Genomic DNA, 18196 nt, shown 5'->3' on the forward strand with positions numbered 1-18196 from the left:
TGGTATTGGTCTTATTTATTGGCACTGGAAACAGCAAAGTGATGTAAAGCTGTTGTGTCTTCTGGTATCTGTAGGCAGAGGGCTCACAAGAAGACAGGAAGGGTAGGGCAACCTCTTGGGATGAAAAAACAAGGAGAAAGGCTTCAAATCCAGTGGCCTCCTCCTAGTCTCCTGTTAATTTCATTCTTATCTGTTGTCATAAGATTCAGGTGTTTCAGTGAGGGTTGTATATGGAGGGAGGAGCTGAACATGGGCGAGAACTGTGTCATGGGTCAGGGGACTCCTTTTTAAATCAATCTTGATTAGAATGTTTATTTGATGTAATTGCAGAAAAAAAAATCAGTGCTCTCATCTTACACTGTCAAGCGGGCAACCCAAGGCCATAAATCTCCCAGATCTGCCTGTAATGCCAGCTTCTCAGGAGGCTGAGGCAAGTTGAAGTCAGACTCTGTTCTTAGAAAAAAAAAAAAAGACTGAAGGTGTGGCTCAGTGGTAGAGTGCCCTGGGTTTAATCCTTGGCACCTCGAAGGAAGGAAGGAAGGAAGGAACGAAGGAAGTGGGAGGGAGGGAAGGAGGGAGGGAGGAGGGAGGGAGGGAGGGAAGAAAAAGAAAAAGGAAAGGAAAGGAAGAAGAAACGCTCCATGATCATGTGAGTCAGATGTGTCTGTCTTCTTTTGAAGTTGCTCCAGAAGCCCCCCAAAAAGAAAGCCCCCTAATAACGTGTGGGCCCTGTGTCACATCTTCATCACAAACTGTGTGAGCTGTGACTTTCTATGAGGCATGGAGGCCAGGTCAGTGGACCTCTCCATGCTGGCCATTCCAGTGTCCTGAGGACCAGCCAAATTCTGGACTGACCTGCAAACCCTGCTGGAGCTCTGAAAACACAGCTGACTACTCAGCTGGCATCTTTACATCGTGCAGGAACAGAAGAGTCTCACTCTGCACTGCAGGAAAGAGTATAAGGGGGGTTTGAGTCCCTCCTGCTGGAGGCTGAACAAGTCACATCTCATCCCCCTGGACCCTCAGGTTCCTTATCCATCATCACAACTGCAATCTCCCTTAACCTCTGTGTGCAGTGCGCTGCATCTTTACACCTCCTGGGGTTGGACACCAGACCCCCCAGGGCTGTTTACTTCTGCTGACTTCTTGAGAGCCAACCTAGCCTCAGTGCTCCTGGGAGCCACTGGCTCCAGGACAGGTGCCCTGGAGGGTGCCTGGCCAAAGGCAGTGCTGAGTGGATGAATAAATTTAAGTCTGAACTTGGTACGGTGGATGCTAGGAGGAGCTTTAGAGCTGAAGGAGTCTGAGGAAGTGCCAGGGATGAGGAGGAAGTCCTGCTAAATCTTTGGATAGGCAGCAGAGGGACTTTCAGTCAGCCTGCTCTGTTCTAATACTTGGCCTTGCACTGCAGTACAGGGCTCAGAGCGACTCCCCCTCCCCTTGAGCCTGGACCCACTTTGTTTCCAGCGTCAATGAAAGGTGCTGACTGGGGCTTTTCCCGTATATTCCAATGGCACTACCAAAGGTAGGGGAGATTCCAGGACCTCTCACGGTCCTCCAGCGGCCTGGGAGGAGATACATGGGTCACAGAGCACACGGCTGGGGTGGCACAGGGAGGGCTGAGGCCTTTCTCCGGGGTGGAGTAGGCCCCCTTTGTGTCTGAGTGTGGCCTAAGATCACAGCCTTGTGAATTAGATTTTTCTTTGTGGTTCAAACTACATCTATCTTTTCATTTCAAAATTGAAATTGTAGGCACAACTTCAACGAACTAGTGAAATGAAAATGACAATTGCACAATTGCTGAGAAAGAAGGAGGAGGAATGCCTTTTGCAGAGGTTTTTTTGCATGTGCTCCCTCCTCCTTCACTGGACAGACTTAGAACCTAGCCAGGTGTATCAAAGCTCTTCCACCGAGGCAGCCTGGCCAGGCATGCTGCCCATGACCAGCCAGGACACCAGGCTGGGAAGAGAGCTAAGCTAGAAGCAGGCATCACCTCACTGGGTGTTAAGGTTTGTCTCCTCCTCAGATGAAGAAAGATTTTACAAGGACAATCTGATGGGACTTTAGGTGAAATACTGGATCTCAGCCTTTCTACAATGGACACAAACCTGAAAAGGTGACATGTTAATGAAATCACCTAAAACTAAGTGAAATTGAGGGGCCCATAAAGTCAAGTACTTTGGATGCAAGTCTCTCACTCCTTGTAAGTGCTTTGGGGTTCAGGGCAGAAAATCCCAGTGCCTTTACCTGTTCCAGAAGATGGAGGAGTGATGGATCCTGGGCTGTCATCTTCGGGCTCTGAGACAGTGACAGTGGGGACCATGTCAGGACTTGGCTTCAGACAGATGTCTTGCTTCTCTGGCGTTTTGTCTTGGACAGCAGTCATGACAGCAGGGTCAATCTCAGTCAGTGTGATTTTGACAGGGGCTGTGACCAGAGGAGTATGCTGCTCCTCCGAGAGGTCATCTATGTAAGGAGCAAAGGTGGATTCTTCAAACAAGTGGTCCTTGATGATTTTCCCCTCCACAGGAGCTGCTCTGTCAGATTCACAGACCCCTTTTGGTTTTGTTGAGATTTCAGTGTCCTTGCTCTTAAAGTCCAAGTCTTTATTCTCCAAGTCAGGGCGATGTTGCTCCTGACATTTCACCTCCTCTGGCCTGGTGATGTCAATGTACTTGCAGGGTTCTGCTTTCATCTGGCCCAGAGGGTCCACTAGGATCATGTTCACATCAGTGGACTCTGCAGGAGTCATCTCTATTCCAGAATCAGAACTAAATAAGCCACAAGACTCCATCCCAGGCACATCTGGTAAGGAGGGTCCAGGGGTCCCCAACTCCTCAGGGCTCTCAGAACTAGTAATGTGACTGTTTTCCTTCTGAAGAATCCCAGTGAAATATGTAGACTCCTCTTGAGGTGAGTAACAGATGTTGGAAATCAGAGATGTATAACATGCTCCTTCTCCATCTTTCTGTGTTGTCAAGAAGGAATGATCCAGACCACTGGAGACAGCAGCCACACCTGTCAATCAAACAGCAGCAGACTGTGAGTGGGCACCTGGCTGCAGCCTAACCCACCAGCCAGCCATGGCTCTGGGGAACACAGCATCCCTCCCTCCCCCTAAGACCTTGAAGTATCTTTGGAGCACGGGCTTGCCAATTTCCCGTGACTCCCTAAGATTCTATAGCTCTGATATTTTCCAGGTAACAGACCCCAGTGGCTCACATAAGCTACCAAATATGCTGGAGGTAGATCCCAGAGGACTAGAAAGCTGATTTGCAACATCTACTACCTCCATACACAATGTCTTTGACTCCATATTATTAAAAAGAAACTCTCTTTGTATTGAAGTCTTAATGGCTTTTAGGCAGAGACAGAAATGTAGGCTAACAAGGTTTGTAAATGTAGCAGTAGGGTAGGGGCCAGTGAGGAGCTGAGGGAGGCCTCCAGAGATCCTTTGTCAGCCTGTTCACTCATGACTCTTGTTCCTTTTGGATTAACCCCACCCATTTTCTTTTCTAAGGTCCACAAGAAAAAGGGACTCCTAGTTTGAGGCCACTTCCCAAAGTGGCATCATCTTCATGGTGTGTCTTCCCATTGGTTCATTTTCCCCCTTCATTTTGCTTCCCTCCTTGTTCATTCCTCTACTGCTAATTCTTTACTTTCTAGTGATATTCAAAATATTCCATTGGGAATCCCTGTCTTCTACTGGTGGTGCTATGGGGAAAATAAGTTTCCAAGTTTGAGTCTGCAGAATGTTTCACCTGGCCTTCACTGCAGAAAAAAAAAAACTGCATTGATAGTGTGCGGAAAGAGACAGCCCTCTATTGTTTTTCTTTGCTGTAAAATGCTGCCAGAAGAGAAGAAAACCAACATTTCCTGAGGATTTACTATATGCTAAGGAGGAAAATTTTTACATACAGCTTCATACTCTCAATACCTACATAAAAACATATCATACAAACGCATAAACACACAGCATGCACAATATAAAAACCTCTAAGACACCCCTGAAGAATATACAAGACTAAGGCACCAACCCCTATAAAAGTAATCAAAATACTAGTAATAAAAAGAATATCAGTAGCCAATGTTTGAGAGCTCGGTGTGTCAAACACAGTTCCAAGCTTTTCATTTACAGTGACTCATTTATTCATTGAAACAATCCTACAAGGTTGGTTCTTGTTCGGCTCATTTTATAGATGTTAAAACTGAGAAACAGGTTAAATAACTCACTTAAGATCTCATAGGCAGTAAGCAGTGGAGCCAGGACCAAACCCAAAAAGCCTACAAGCCAGGAAATTTCCCCTAACACCCTGTGCAACTCCTTAAATAAGTTCACAAGGCTTTTTTTTTCCTAAATAATTCTATTTTATCATTTATACAAATAAACTTAACTTTGGTCTTTTCCTAGCTCCTTGTTGCAACACGCCAATATTTGTCCAGGGTGGATGGAAAAGCACTAAGTCTCTCCCCCAATTTGGGTGCTCACTGTCTTAGCACTTTGGTGTTGGTTTCTTTTCTTGGAATCTTCATCCTCCAGATACCTGCGCACCTGATTCCCTCCCCTACCATTCTTTGCTCAAATGTCAGCTCTTTAGGGAAGAGGATCCTGACAACTCCCTCAGATTGCAACCTGCTCATTTCCCCACTCAGGAATCCTGTTCCCTTCTCCCCGTCCCTTTCTCTTTTTCTTATGTCATTTATCTCCTTCTAACTCAGTCATTCATTTGTTACTTATTCATTGTCTCTTTTAGCTAGTTATGCTCCAGGAGGGCAGGAACCTTTGACTATTTTGGTCACGAATATAGCCCAGCAAACAAAAAGTCACACATCGTGGGCACTCAATAAACATTAATAATGAAGTTTAAAATTAGGCACAAAAAACTCAGGTTTATGTGAGAAAATAAGATGGAAGTTTCCCCAAAATTACTAATGATAATCAGTTTATCCACTGATTTGTGAGCAACAGACAAGTTCAAAGCTGCACATTTCAGCAAGGCTTTCAATTGCATCTCCTTTGCTTATAGCAGCCCCTCTTTTCAAATTAGACCTCAACACAGCTCAGTAGAAAAAGGAGTAACAACAATGACAGGCCATATTGCCTAAGCATACATGGATCACCCAAAGAAAAGCTTATTAGATTTCAACCCATGAGTGCACACACAATTTTATCCTAAAGGATTCTTAAAGCTTCTTTCACTATATGGGCTCAACCTACTCGTAGGACTTACTGGAGGCACAGAAATCAATCAGAAATATTTCATTACAGACATTTGGACCCTAAGAGTCTCTACCACTGATTATTTAGAACTGCCTGCAGATGGTAATCAAGATGGGTTTGTTTGCTGATCTGAAGAGTCTGAAAGTATGGGGAGTGGGAAAGCAATGCTCTGCTGGAGAGGAAGACCCAGAAGGTAGCTCCAAGGGCTGCTTCCAGGACTTCCTGAGGTCATTACTGGGCCCAACTTCCATTGCAGGGGCTGCCACAGGGCTCTCAGATATTATCTCCCATACCTGGCAGGTTGCTTCTCCTCCGGCCTCCGTCTCTTGCCTCCAGAGTGATCACACAAGTGTCACTTGCTCAGCACTGGTCCCAGAGCTCTGCCCCTCCTCCCTCGATGAGCCTGAATCTCTGCATCCCAGCACTCCAGCTAGTCTGAATCCTGCCTGCCCGACAATCAGTTTCCACTGCTCCCTGGACTTACCCTCCAATCCAGACACACAAAGCCTTTTGAGTCTCAAAATGCTTGGCCAACTTTTTCTAGCCCTTTCTTCCACTGTCCAATCCAAACATTAGGCTCTAATTAGTGTAAACTACCCCTCACTTCCCCAACACTATATTATTTCAGTCTCTACATCCACAAATCTGCCGTTCAACTTTAAGTCATTAAAGATAAGAGGTTTTAAATGCCACCTCCTCCATGATGAGTTTGCTGATTTTGAAAGTTCATTTGGGATGCTATGACAAAAATACCATCAACTAGGTAGCTTATAAGCCACAGAAACTTATTCTGGAGGCTGAGCCCAAGATCAAGGTACCAGGAGATTCAGTGTCTGGTGAAGACCTGCTTCCTATGTGGGTTTTTGCCATAACCTCATGTGGTGGAAGGAAGGGGGGTCTCTAGGGGCCTCTTTTTTATGGACACTGTCATGCCTGACCTAAGTGAGTCCTTCACAAACAAACAGAACAAAGCAAACAGGCTTCTTTCAGCAAATGACAGGCTATTTCTCAGTAAACAGAAGACAATCTCTCTGGCTCCAAAAAGTCCAGTGATTGTCTACACGCCTGGGCTGACTGTCCTTGGACTCAATCATAAACATTTCATCCCAGATTCCTTAGCCTTTAAAAAAGCTTAATTCTTTTCCCAGTTAGTTGATAATGTCTCTCTTTCAATGTTAGCCCATCCACCCACAGATGTAATAAAATCGGCTTTTTCCCGCTAAAATCTATCCCCATTTAATCCATTGATTTTAGTGTCTGTTCACTGAAATAAACTTTTCTTTCTCCTCGAAAATGCCCGTCTCCAGGGAGTGGTTTCATGTGCACCAGTTATAACAGACCCTATTCCGCCTGACCTCATCACTCCCCAAAGGTCCTCATTTCCAAATATCATCCACTGTGGGAAGACTAGGATTTCAACATATGGTTGGAGGAGACAAACTCTCAGACCATAGCACTGACCATACCTACAGGACTACTAGACTCTGTCCTTCCATTTTCTCTCCTCATTCTTATAGCACTGAATCTATACTGAGCACATGGCATGTACAACACAGCACATATATCCAGGTTATCATCTACTGATCTTTCAGCTCCTGGAGATTGAGGCTTTATTGTATATAGTAGGCATTCAGTACAAAATAAATAAATAAATGAATGGACTGATTAGTCAGTCAATGCCTGAACTTATTCTATGCAGCTGTTGAGAACAGAGTTGAACTAATTAATGCAAGTTACAAAGAGCACATTTTTAACCTGGCATGTGAAAAATAATTGTAAGAATTGGAGTTATCCAGCAACAGAACAGGGCTCCATCTAGGAGCAAGGATGTTCTGATCTCAGGCAGACAGACCAGCATCTCTCCAGGTAGGAACTAGCACTGTGTGCAAAGCTGGTTGGGACAAATACAGAGGTCTCTCTCAACTTCCCATGATTTTTGTATTGATTTGATGCCACTTTGGTCTGACACAACTTCCTTCCTTCTTCCTTTCCTGTAAAACACAATCAATATAATTTTCCCTGAGGTAATGTCTCAGAGAACAAGGGCTTCCCAGAGGTAGGATTATATTTAAGGGAAACGACTGTAGATTGCATCCACATTATTTGAGAAACTATAAATAGAATGGACAATTGATAAGAACTGTCAGTGCTGAGATTTTTACCCTGCCAGCTTTGTCTTGCTCAGGGAGCCCAGAATGAAAAGATACCCTTTCCACACTGTAAATTCAGAAGACAGAAGACAGTTGTATCCTGTTAAGCAGACAGATACCTAGAAACTGGTAAAGCATTATTTCCAGTGCTACTATGAGGGAGTGTCTAGAAGAGATTAGTGTGTGAGTCTCAGTGGACTAGGTGGGGAAGGTCCCACACAAGAAATAAATGTGAACATATTCTCCAAGGAGAGCCAAGCTCTAGAAGAAAATGAGCCACTACTCACCCTGATCCAAGACTTCAAAATACAGTTAATGATTATAAAAGTAGGTCAGCTCTGGTGGACTACTTCTTGCTACTGACTGTAATATCTCCCTGCAATGCACTTTTTCATTGGTTGAATTTTCTTCTTAGTTTTGGTTTTTCTTTTTATAGTTTTCTTTCATTATTTCAAATTTTCAGCATTTTACAATTTATAATGCTACATATCTCAACTTTGCATCATTTCCAATACTGGTGGTATACCTTATGCAAAGACACAGAGTTTTAATTCATTGTGTGCATTTTTTACAAATTTGATTTTGTGAAAGTGCATACTACAGAGTTATCTTTGTAAGCATTGCACACGAGCATAAAAATGTTGAAACTTCCTCAATAATTGAAGATACATCCTCTTTTGCACATCTGCATTTGTGAAAGATAAAATTTCTTGAGATCTCAGCTCTTTAGTATCTGCACATGTAATGGTGACCTGCTGCAGTTTTTGATCAATTTTAGGTTGTTCTGTCACAGTATTTCAGATGACCATCATCATAAAGCTGGGTGCACACAATTACCAGCCACAGTGGTATGTGTTTATATATCTCACCTTTTCACCAATTTATTTATGAATATAATATGTCTGCTCATGATTGTTATACACTTGTGACTGTCATTAGTATACCGAGTATTTATGCTTGCAAAAATATGTATACTATAATTGACTATTTTATTGTGTAAAATGGACTATGAAGTATTTTAATGTTTTTATGTTTCTCAAATAAATCCCTTTTCTAAAAATGTCAGTAAATTTCTCAAATAATTTTTATTAAATTTTTTGGAATTATATTTTTGGGATTTTTACTTTTCTGGAATTTAAAGAGTTTAATCTTTTGGGATGTCGACATTTGAGATTATGGCACTTGGAAATGTCTTTCAGGATTATTTAAATTATATATCTTATCCTTTTGTTTTTTAAACACATTTTAGATACAACCATATCAGAATCATCATAAAAACAATACATAGTCCAAATAGGTTGACTTTAATCATGTTTTATTTTCTTAGATTGAGTTAAATACCCTGAAAAATGATCAAGATTCTAATTTACTGAATTTGAAAATATGTATGTCTTATTTGGTGCCTATAAAATAGAACTCCTGTAAACAGAAAGTCCTTCCGGACTGCAAATTATGTGAGAGCAGAGTTCTGTGGGGTTTGTTGGAGCTGAGAATTAGAGCTGAGCTTTAAGACTCAGGAAAGCCAATTAATTCTTGTCAGCACTTCCTGCAGTGTTGGCAGATGTGGGAACTAAGGCAGAGGGCACAAGCCAGTTTCCCCAGGTAGGAAGCAATATTGTAATACTGTTAAATACAAATCCACTAAATAAATGTGCTTTACTTATATCTAGACTAGGAAAATATGCATTTATATCCCCAAGAATCTTTTAAAACACTGGCTTTCTGCCTCCTGGGTCACTTAGGAGTCCATGTATATGGAGAAAATGTGTGGAGCCACAGCTGCACTCTCAGGGATGGTCAAACAGGGAGAGCAGTCACTTAGCGGCATGCATTTAAAGTGGTACAAAATTTTAATTTTCAGGAATATTCTTATAATAGAAATTGTAGGATCCATAGGTGGCTATTTCTGGTCAAAAGAAGAAGAAAGATGAAAGTAAACTGAAACTACTATTGCTGTGTGTGCTAATAAAACCATGTTTTCATATTCATAGATCAGACATATGGCTCATGGGCATATTGAGTAATCTCATAAAAGGCAGGAGTTTGATTTTATTTTATTCTACTCTACTGTGTTCTCTCTTTAATTCTCTGACAGTGATGAGGAAAGAGATGATGGAGATAACTTGCTGGAGATGGTTTTAGTCTTCCCAAGGAAATCTTCAATCCTAAAATCCCAGTTCTTATTGCTGACTCATCCTCACCAAATGAAATCAATTCAAATTGGTGGCCTACTGCTTAGGCAGCTTGTATTCCAGCTCTGCCAGTATCACTTGTGAGATTCTGGACAAGTTAGCTTTTTAGAACCTCAATATACCCCACCTTTAGAAAGGAGAAATAATAGTTCCCATTTTATTGGACCAGCCTGAGGATTGAGATAATACTCTTAGATTTTTGCCTGACACACAGCACACACTCAGTAAATAAATGAGAGCTGCTGATTTTATTTTTGTCTTCATCTTGCAGAGCAGTCATTTACAGCATTCTCTCACTTGGATCTTGGTTTATTTTTACTCTAATGACATGTTATAAGTGTAGTTTGTCCCAGAAAGAGTTTAATATAGCTGATCCATAATCATGTTAGTCTCAGGGATCTGCCTTAGGTGCTAATGACCCCAGAGAGCAGGGCAGAGGCTGCCTGCATGGCTCTATGACAGGTGATTGTTTGTTAAATACTTTCTAGTGATGTACATGGCCTATATTCTGTCATGAATGCAAATATGACTGCATGGGGCATGAAAAGTTGAAATTTATCAAGACAGCTGTGCCTGTTAATCTTGACTGGAGTAAGAGACTCCTGGAGAGGTGATTAGATTGTTAGGGCACTAAGCTCATTGATAGTTTGGTTAGCCCATTAATGAATTCATAACTAAATGGACTATTAGGAGGTGGGGCAGAAGTGCATCATGGGGTTATGACCTTGGGACTCTATATCTGGTCCGTGGTCTCTTCCTCTAGGACTCTTCCCCTGTTCTCTCTGCTTCCTGGATGCCATGAGTTGAGTAACTTTCCTGTTATTCCCTTCCACCATTATGTTTTAGCCTTGGAGCAGATGATCATGTACTGAAACCTCTGCCACTGTGAGCCAAAAATTAATCTCTCCTCATTTAGGCTGAAGGTGCCAGGTATTTTGTCCCAGAAATAGAAAAAGGACTAATACAATAGACAGAAAAGGAATGGGAGCATTACATGCCCACAGAGGAACTTTCTGCTGTGTGGGTAGGGCCCAGTCTCCCTCACCCAGGTGGAGATGAGGGGCCTACGGTTTATGATAATACTTCTATAACTCAATAAGGCCCCTCTTGCTGCTCTGAAATGGAAACATAGAGAATGACTGAAAAGAAGGACTGATTACACAAAGCGTTTTCTGAGCAAAGAGGTGGAAATGCTCTAGTAGAGAAACATCTGGCTTATCCTACTCCCTGAAACTGCAACAACAACAAAAAAACCTATTGTTTTCATAGAGCCAATACTAGTGATATAGGGAACAGTATTCCTGTAAAACTGGGAAGTATTTTTAAAAGCAGGATATAATAAAGCTGTAATAACAGTGGGTTGAAAAGGTACATATTAAAACTCAAGAATTAAAGACCATAATCAATGACCAGAAGTGAATCTGCAGTCACCTTCCCAGACTCCTTTGCCCTTAAGCTGCCCAAGTGACAGATGGCAATCGTATGCACAGAAGGCAGTCCAAGGCACTGTCCCTGGAGTCTCCCACTCATCCTTCCTGAGTACCGCACAGCTGGCAGACTGGGAGACTGGAGGCTGCAATATACTTGACAGCAGAACCTTCTGTGAGGGATGGATGTGCCAGGGAGGCTCCAGGGGGCTGCTATGTCATCTAAAAAACAATTTCCTTCTGGAATTTAGTGTCCTGTGGTTTAATATGATAAATGGGTGCTGAAGGATCCAGGTACACTCATTCTTCACCAGTTTTTTTCTACGTGATGAATGAATAGAGTAGGAATTTTAAAAACAAGGCAAAAGACTCCAAGGCAAATTAGACAGCATTTTGGGGGTTTATGAACATGAGTAACTACTCTTCCATTCCCTGATTCACTGACTTAAAGTTCCAGAATAATAGATTCAGCTTTGGGTCTCTCAAAACTCTTGTTTAATAAAAAATGATTCAGCAAGTTTTATTTTTCCTCCTGTGAACAGCCCAGGTTTGCATTGCCTGACTTTTCCCTTTAGCAAAAAAGTTCTGTGAGAGGCAAAACCTGGCTCAGTAGAGAGACTCCAGTCCAGGTCTTGCTGGAGAGTTTCTCCAGGGCCTGGGAAAGCAGAACACTACAGAGCTCAGAGAAGAGAGGACAGCCAGCATTCTGAGGAGCCTGAGGAGTCTTTGATTTTAGGGTCTTTGTTGGTAATTTTTCTTTTTTGTTGCTTTTCACCTGCTGTCTAAAGATGGAAATATGATTCTGTAGCCTTCTTGGGGTGATAATCTTTTTATTTCTTTTGGAGGAGAATAAAGGTGGATAGAGGTGGATAGTTATTTATGATTTATTTAAATCTTAAGAACCGTTCCTTAAAGCCCTACATAGATTTTATATTGCTTTAAACTTGGAAACAGCCCAAATGCCCATCAACTGGAGACTGGATAAAGAAAATGTGCTTTTTTAAATAAAATGGAGTACTACTCAGCCATAAAAAATGAAAATTTAGACATTTATGCTAAATGGATGCACATTAAGGTGATACTCTTAAGTGAAATAAATAGGACACACTTGCAAATACGGAATAGTTTCTCCAGTGTGAGAAACTGAAAGTGTAAATAAGGACTAAAAGGTATAAGAGATAATGTGAAATAGAAAGAAAAGGCACAAAGGGGAAGGGGAAGTGGGAGGAGTAGGGGAAAGGAAAGAAGGGAATGGAATTAATATGAGAAAATGAAAAAATGGAAACAAAGTCTTTGTAAATAGGGAGGGATGGAGGGGTTGAAGGAGGGCAGGGGAATGGGGAAAAATAAGAACCAAGAGAGATTATGTAAAGGTGCAAATTTCCAATGATGAATGTCGTTATATTGTATACCTAAAATGTACCAATAAAATAAAATTTTAAAAAATAGCAGAACTAATGATGATAAATAAATCACATCAATTCACTCATTTAAAATGTACAATTCAGCAGTTTTTGTATATTCACAGTTATGCAACCACCGTGACTACCTTCTAATTCACCTGCTCAATTTAAATGCATTCTGCTCTTAATGTTTTCAATATAGATGAAGCTCTGAGTTAACCCCCACCATGCAAAGAATTACCTCCAAAATGAAACAAGGCCTGTACCAAGACATCTTTGTATTTACCACTTGATAGAGATTTGATCTTTGATTTCAAAAGAGAAAAATAATTGTTCTTGTTCACATTTCCTCAATGCTATGTATAACATCAGCAGTAACAAAAATGTATAAATTTTTTGTCCATTAATAGTTCTTTTTGTTTCTTTCTTCAATAAAACATTTGTTAAAAGTGATATTTTAAGGCATGTCATGTTTAGATTCACACAAAATTCAGAGAAAGGTACAGAGTTTTCCATATACCCCTTGCCTGACATGTGCTGTTATAGTCTGAATGTTTGTGCTCCCCCTGATTCATATGTTGAAATCCTGGCCCCCACGGCTATAGTATTAGGAGTGGGACCTTCAGGAGGTAGTTAGGTCATGAGGGAAGAGCCCTCATGATTGGGATTAGTGTCTTCATAAAACAGGTCCAAGGGAGCTCATTCTCCTCTTGTACCTCTGTGAGGACCCAGAGAAAAGGTGCCATCTTGGAATTACAAAATGGTTGGTGTCTCACCAGACTTTGGTTTTGAGCTTCCCAACACCCACAATTATAAGAAAGAAATATTTATAGGTTGTGAACTCTATAATTTATAGTCTTTTGTGACAGCAGCCTGAGCTGCTACCATGCACAGCCTCCTCGATAATCAGTAGCCAGTGCAGTACGGTCATTACGACTGATGAACTACACTGACACATCATTGTCACCCAACGTCCATAGTGTACACTAGGGTTCACTCTTAGCACTGTCTATCCTACAGATACGCACAGATGTGTAATGACAGTCATCCACCATTAGAGTCCCATACAGAGAATTTTTACTGCCCTAAAAACCCTCCCTGTGCTTTGTCTATTGTCTTTTTACTGTTTCCATAGTTCCACCTTTTCCACAAAGTAGTATAGTTTTAGTCATCCATAATTCCTTTCATAGGCCCTCTCCCTTCCTTCTTATTTCATGGCTACCTCCCCAGCTAACCCTTCTCCCCTTCTACTAGGATTACTGTGCTCACTTCCTAATTTTCATCTGCCTGCTGGCTTCAGCTTTTTCCACTCTGCATCACCCTGTATGTGGCTGACACATCCATCTCCCTAAAATTCCACTTTCACCATGTCCCTTCTCCATTCCAGAGCCTGTGAGAGCCATCTTTGCCCATGGTTTAGAATTCTGGGTCCTCTTCACTGAAGTTCCAGTCTGCCCATATAGTTTTATGTACTTCTGAAGTTGTTCAAGGAGTGCACCCCCTCAAGCCCACAAACATCTGACTAAATTTTGTACTTCTGTGTCTTTGCTCAAGACCCTCTTCTCAGCTGAAAGGCTCTTTCACTTCACCTCAAATCCAAAGTCTCCAGTGAAGTCCTGTCTCTTTCAGGAAGTTCCCCACTAACATTCCTATAGCTTTCTTCCCAGTCACTATCCTAAGAGCCAAAGCCATTTATAAGGCACTCGTTGGCTGCTCTGTCTTTGTTACCAGGTTTTCTTCTATATACTTGTTGAGAAACCTGTCTCAAGCATCTTCATGGACCTGCATCCCTAGCACTGTACTTTGTGTATAGTGCATGCTCAGCAATTCCCAACTGCATGATTACCTCTGTGTTATCATCTGACTGAATCACATTCAAGAGCTTTTAGAATAAACCTTACCATCAATTATGTATTAATTCAATAGAAAGATTTACTGAGTGCTTCCTTGTGCAAAGCACTAAGATGAAAGATGTCCATATATATACAAATTCACTACAAAGCCTCTGCTTGTAATTGTAGCTTGTCTCTGTGACTGGTGCAGCAGTGTTGCAGGATCGATAAAGTGTATGTTGTAGGATCACAATAGGAACAGAGAGGCCCCATATGACATAGCATATATCCTGATTTGTCTTTTGGATCCAGCATGGTATCACTGGAAAACATAAAGGAGGACTCGTACGGTTCTTGGAGATCATCTAATTCAACTCCTTCCCAACTTCAGAAGCTCATCCACGAGATTCAGAACCAGCAACCTCCTAACCTGAGCTGGAAGATTTCCATGGATCTCATTGCTTTCCCTGTACTCCTAATTATTAGTAAGTATTATAATTAACAGCCCAGACGCTGGGGTCATGTGTAGCTCTTGCCATCTGCAAGCGTGTGACCTTGGGAAGATACCCAATACCCTTGTGCTTCATCCTCATCTGTTAATAAAAATTGATACTTCCTAGAATTGTTGTGAAGACTAAAAGAGAGGGTTGTGTCAAAACATCTTACTTAACACATATTAAGGATTCATTATTTTTTAATTGAACTTAAATATGGTATATACTACCCTGTTGTTTCCAGGCTATAGTCTGCTCTGTCTTCACCATCTATTAGTGAAAACAGCTACTTCAACAATAATTAGAAGACAAGACAGTACATAAAGGGTTAAGTTTCTTAATATACAAAGAGCTCCTAGAAATCAAGAACAAGGACTACAAATCTACTTTTTAAAAGAATGGACAGAAGATTTAAACACTTCCCATATAAATAGCAATATAAATGACCTACAAAATAAAAATGAAATAAAAAGACCCTGAAATGGTATTTCTCTCTTATTGGATTGGGGGAAAAAGTTTTTTTTAAAGTTTGGCCGTATCCTCTTAGGTGAGGGGTGCATTCGCTTACTCAGAGGAGGTGCAAGGTGGTGTAGCCACTATGGGAGGAAATCTGTCCATCTCTATCCAAATTGCAAATCCATTTACTCTTGGAACCAGAAATCTTAGTTACAGTAATTATTTGATAGACATATGTGCATATATAACATACAACATGAATAAGAATGAAGTTATTCACTGCAACATAAAATGAAAAATGAAATGACAAAAATCAGTGTCAACTAAAACATCTATCATCAAGTGTTGGCCAAAAAGCAATCAATCTCTCTCTCTTCCTCCCTCATACTAGGAAAGTGAGCTACATCTCCAGCCCTGAACTATATAGAAGCCAATGAGGTGGTAAAGTAGAGAAAAGCCATCTCTGTACAATGTTGACTCAGTAGCTGATTAATATTCATTTCTCATAAAAATTAAGTGATTGTGACAAGAAAGTGTATGTGTAAGGACTTCCATTTTTCTGAGAGTACCTCAAAGTGGATTTAAAAAACTTACAGAACTGCTCTTATTTTAAAATGTAATTATTAGTTACCATGTTGTGTTCATACAGTATATACCTTTATGTCCATTTTTCAAAATCTCATGCTCTGCTAGTCATGACATATTTGAAAACCAAATTTTGGGCTTTAAGTATTCCTATTTCAAATATAACTTCATGTTTCAATGCAGATTATAAAAATATAAACAGGTGAATGTCATCTTGGAACAAATTAGCACATATCAAATGCACACACACACGTACACACTCATATGCACTCAAAATCAAAATATATGCAGAAAATTTATTCTACTAGGTATACAGAAAATGGGTCCCTGAAGAAGCCATACTAATCAAAGAAAGTGACAAGAAAGATTAATGTCCTTTACCAACAACATCATTCATTTTGTTCTGAGCTGTCTGATGTATGGGCCAAGATAAACTATCTCTGGCAAGACAATGACTCAACTACTGGCAAGCCAGAGTTTGGGATCACTGACCCACATGGCCCTAATGCTCAGTCAGGACACTATGTCAAGAATTGTTTTCTTTTATCCACAGGATAAAAAAGAGCAATAAGATACAAGCAATAAGTTTAAAATACCCAATTTCTGACATTAGTATAAAATTGCAATTAACCACTCATTTTAAAAGAGTAATTAAAATATTGGATTCTTCTAGTATACCCTATATAATGATCAACACAAATGCAGTGCTTGAGGAATTCAAACAAGGGCTGCTATTGTGAGGAAAGTGAGACTTCCACTGGCGCTTTGAGACAATGTATGATTATTGTGACAGGAAGTCATTGGAGGGACAGAATTCACAGCAAAGAGAGAAGCAACACAGTGAGTAGGAAGGAATCCTGACTCCAACAGGAGAGCTCAGGAAGCAATGGGAACTCAGGCCAGGAGGAGTGGCTAGGGCTACACAGCTGGTGTGAATGTGCCAGAAAGATGATTGGAAAGAAGGATGCAATGATTATTTCAGAGCATGAAAGTGACTTAAATGATGAGTCCAGTTATAACTTCAGTGGTAGCATTCAAATTAGGGAGTTGTGTCAGGTGAATTTGTGTAGTTCTGTAAATTATAGGTGATCACTACAAAAAAATTTTGTTTTAAAAATAGAAGTACATAAGTTAAAAAGTAAACACCCTCCTCCCTACCTCTATTCCTCAGAAATAACACAGTATTTGGGGAGTTGTAGATGGGTTATTATTTTCCACTTATGATCATTATCTTCAAAATTTGCTTACTTCCACAATACTGAGGGTCCTACCATTCAGGTATGCAAAAGTCTACCTTATATTTTTAAAAGTCAATATTCTAAAGAATGAATGTTCTAAAATTCGTTTTAGCATTCCTCTTTTATTGGATATTTATGTTGCCATCAGTTCTTTTGCTCTTACAAATAAAATGTAATGGACATCATTGGAATACATGGCTTTTTGATGAGACTACTGAAGCACAGAGATGTAAATATTTTAAAATGTCTTTTTTTCTTGACAATACATCATTTTTAAATGGCTTCATAAAATGTTCTTCTTTATGTTCAACCTATGTGTCAAACTGAAAGAACTGGGTGGGTGAGGACTTAGCAACAAGTAGCAGGATTCAACAATACCCTGGCCAAGAAAAAGTGGTTTAAGAGATGCTATGAATAAGCAGCCACCACCCACCAGGACTTGCATTTAAGTATACAGCCTTGAGCTCTAGGCTCCACAGACAGGGGATCTCTCAGAGAGACTGCAGAAGGGCTCAAAAGAAGGCCCTTTGACTGCAGAGTGTCTGGTTGGAGAAGTTTCACAGAATTGAAGAGATTTGAGCTGCATCTTAAAGGATGTAGAAGATTTATATCGACTGCAGGATAGGTAATAAAAATTTCCAAAGATGAAGGGTTGATGCTTTGGTGTGCAGCCAGACAAACTCACACAGTGATCTGAATTTCATAATACTCCATCCAAAGCTTGGACATCATCTCACTGTCATGCTTTCTCGGTAGTCAAAAATGAATCTGTCATGTTTGAGGGCAAAATAAAAGCTGTAAATAAGATAGTGTGTGAATAGTTAAAACGATTTGGGTAAAACCATGAAAAATTAACACCCTGTGAATGATACTGTATTTCTTTGTTCTGTAAGAGTTTGTAAAATGCAAGAAGCCAACACCAAATGTCTCCTGGAAAGGAAGCAGCGCCTAATTACCATGTCCATAATTCAATATAAGCATTAAATTCTCATGGTTTTAAAAAATTCCTAAAAATAATCTGCAGGGCCTTATCTCCTACATTGACATTTGCAGCCCCCTAATTATGACTTCTAAAGATTGTGCTTTGTCTTAGCCAAAGACTGCATGAAAGATTGGGCACAGACAAAAGTCAATTCCATTTCAGTATGTTTTTAATTTGTTCAACAATTAGCTGGAATTAACCTTATTCCTCAATGCA

General features: G+C 40.6%; 1 protein-coding gene across 2 annotated transcripts in view; it reads right to left on the reverse strand.

The window, feature by feature from the left end:
• Nucleotides 1-18196, reverse strand: part of Rtn1 (reticulon 1) — a 252876-nt gene that overhangs the window by 135379 nt on the left and 99301 nt on the right. For both annotated transcript variants that reach the window (XM_004837454.3, XM_087195207.1), the window contains exon 2: nucleotides 2248-3018. In XM_004837454.3, coding sequence (XP_004837511.1) covers nucleotides 2248-3018 — 771 coding nt within the window. The remainder of the gene's footprint in view (nucleotides 1-2247; nucleotides 3019-18196) is intronic.

This window comes from Heterocephalus glaber, unplaced genomic scaffold (assembly GCF_053883595.1).
Source record: "Heterocephalus glaber isolate CG9 unplaced genomic scaffold, H.glaber_assembly_v1.0 deba00001608, whole genome shotgun sequence".
NCBI classification, from domain to species: Eukaryota; Metazoa; Chordata; class Mammalia; order Rodentia; family Bathyergidae; genus Heterocephalus; species Heterocephalus glaber.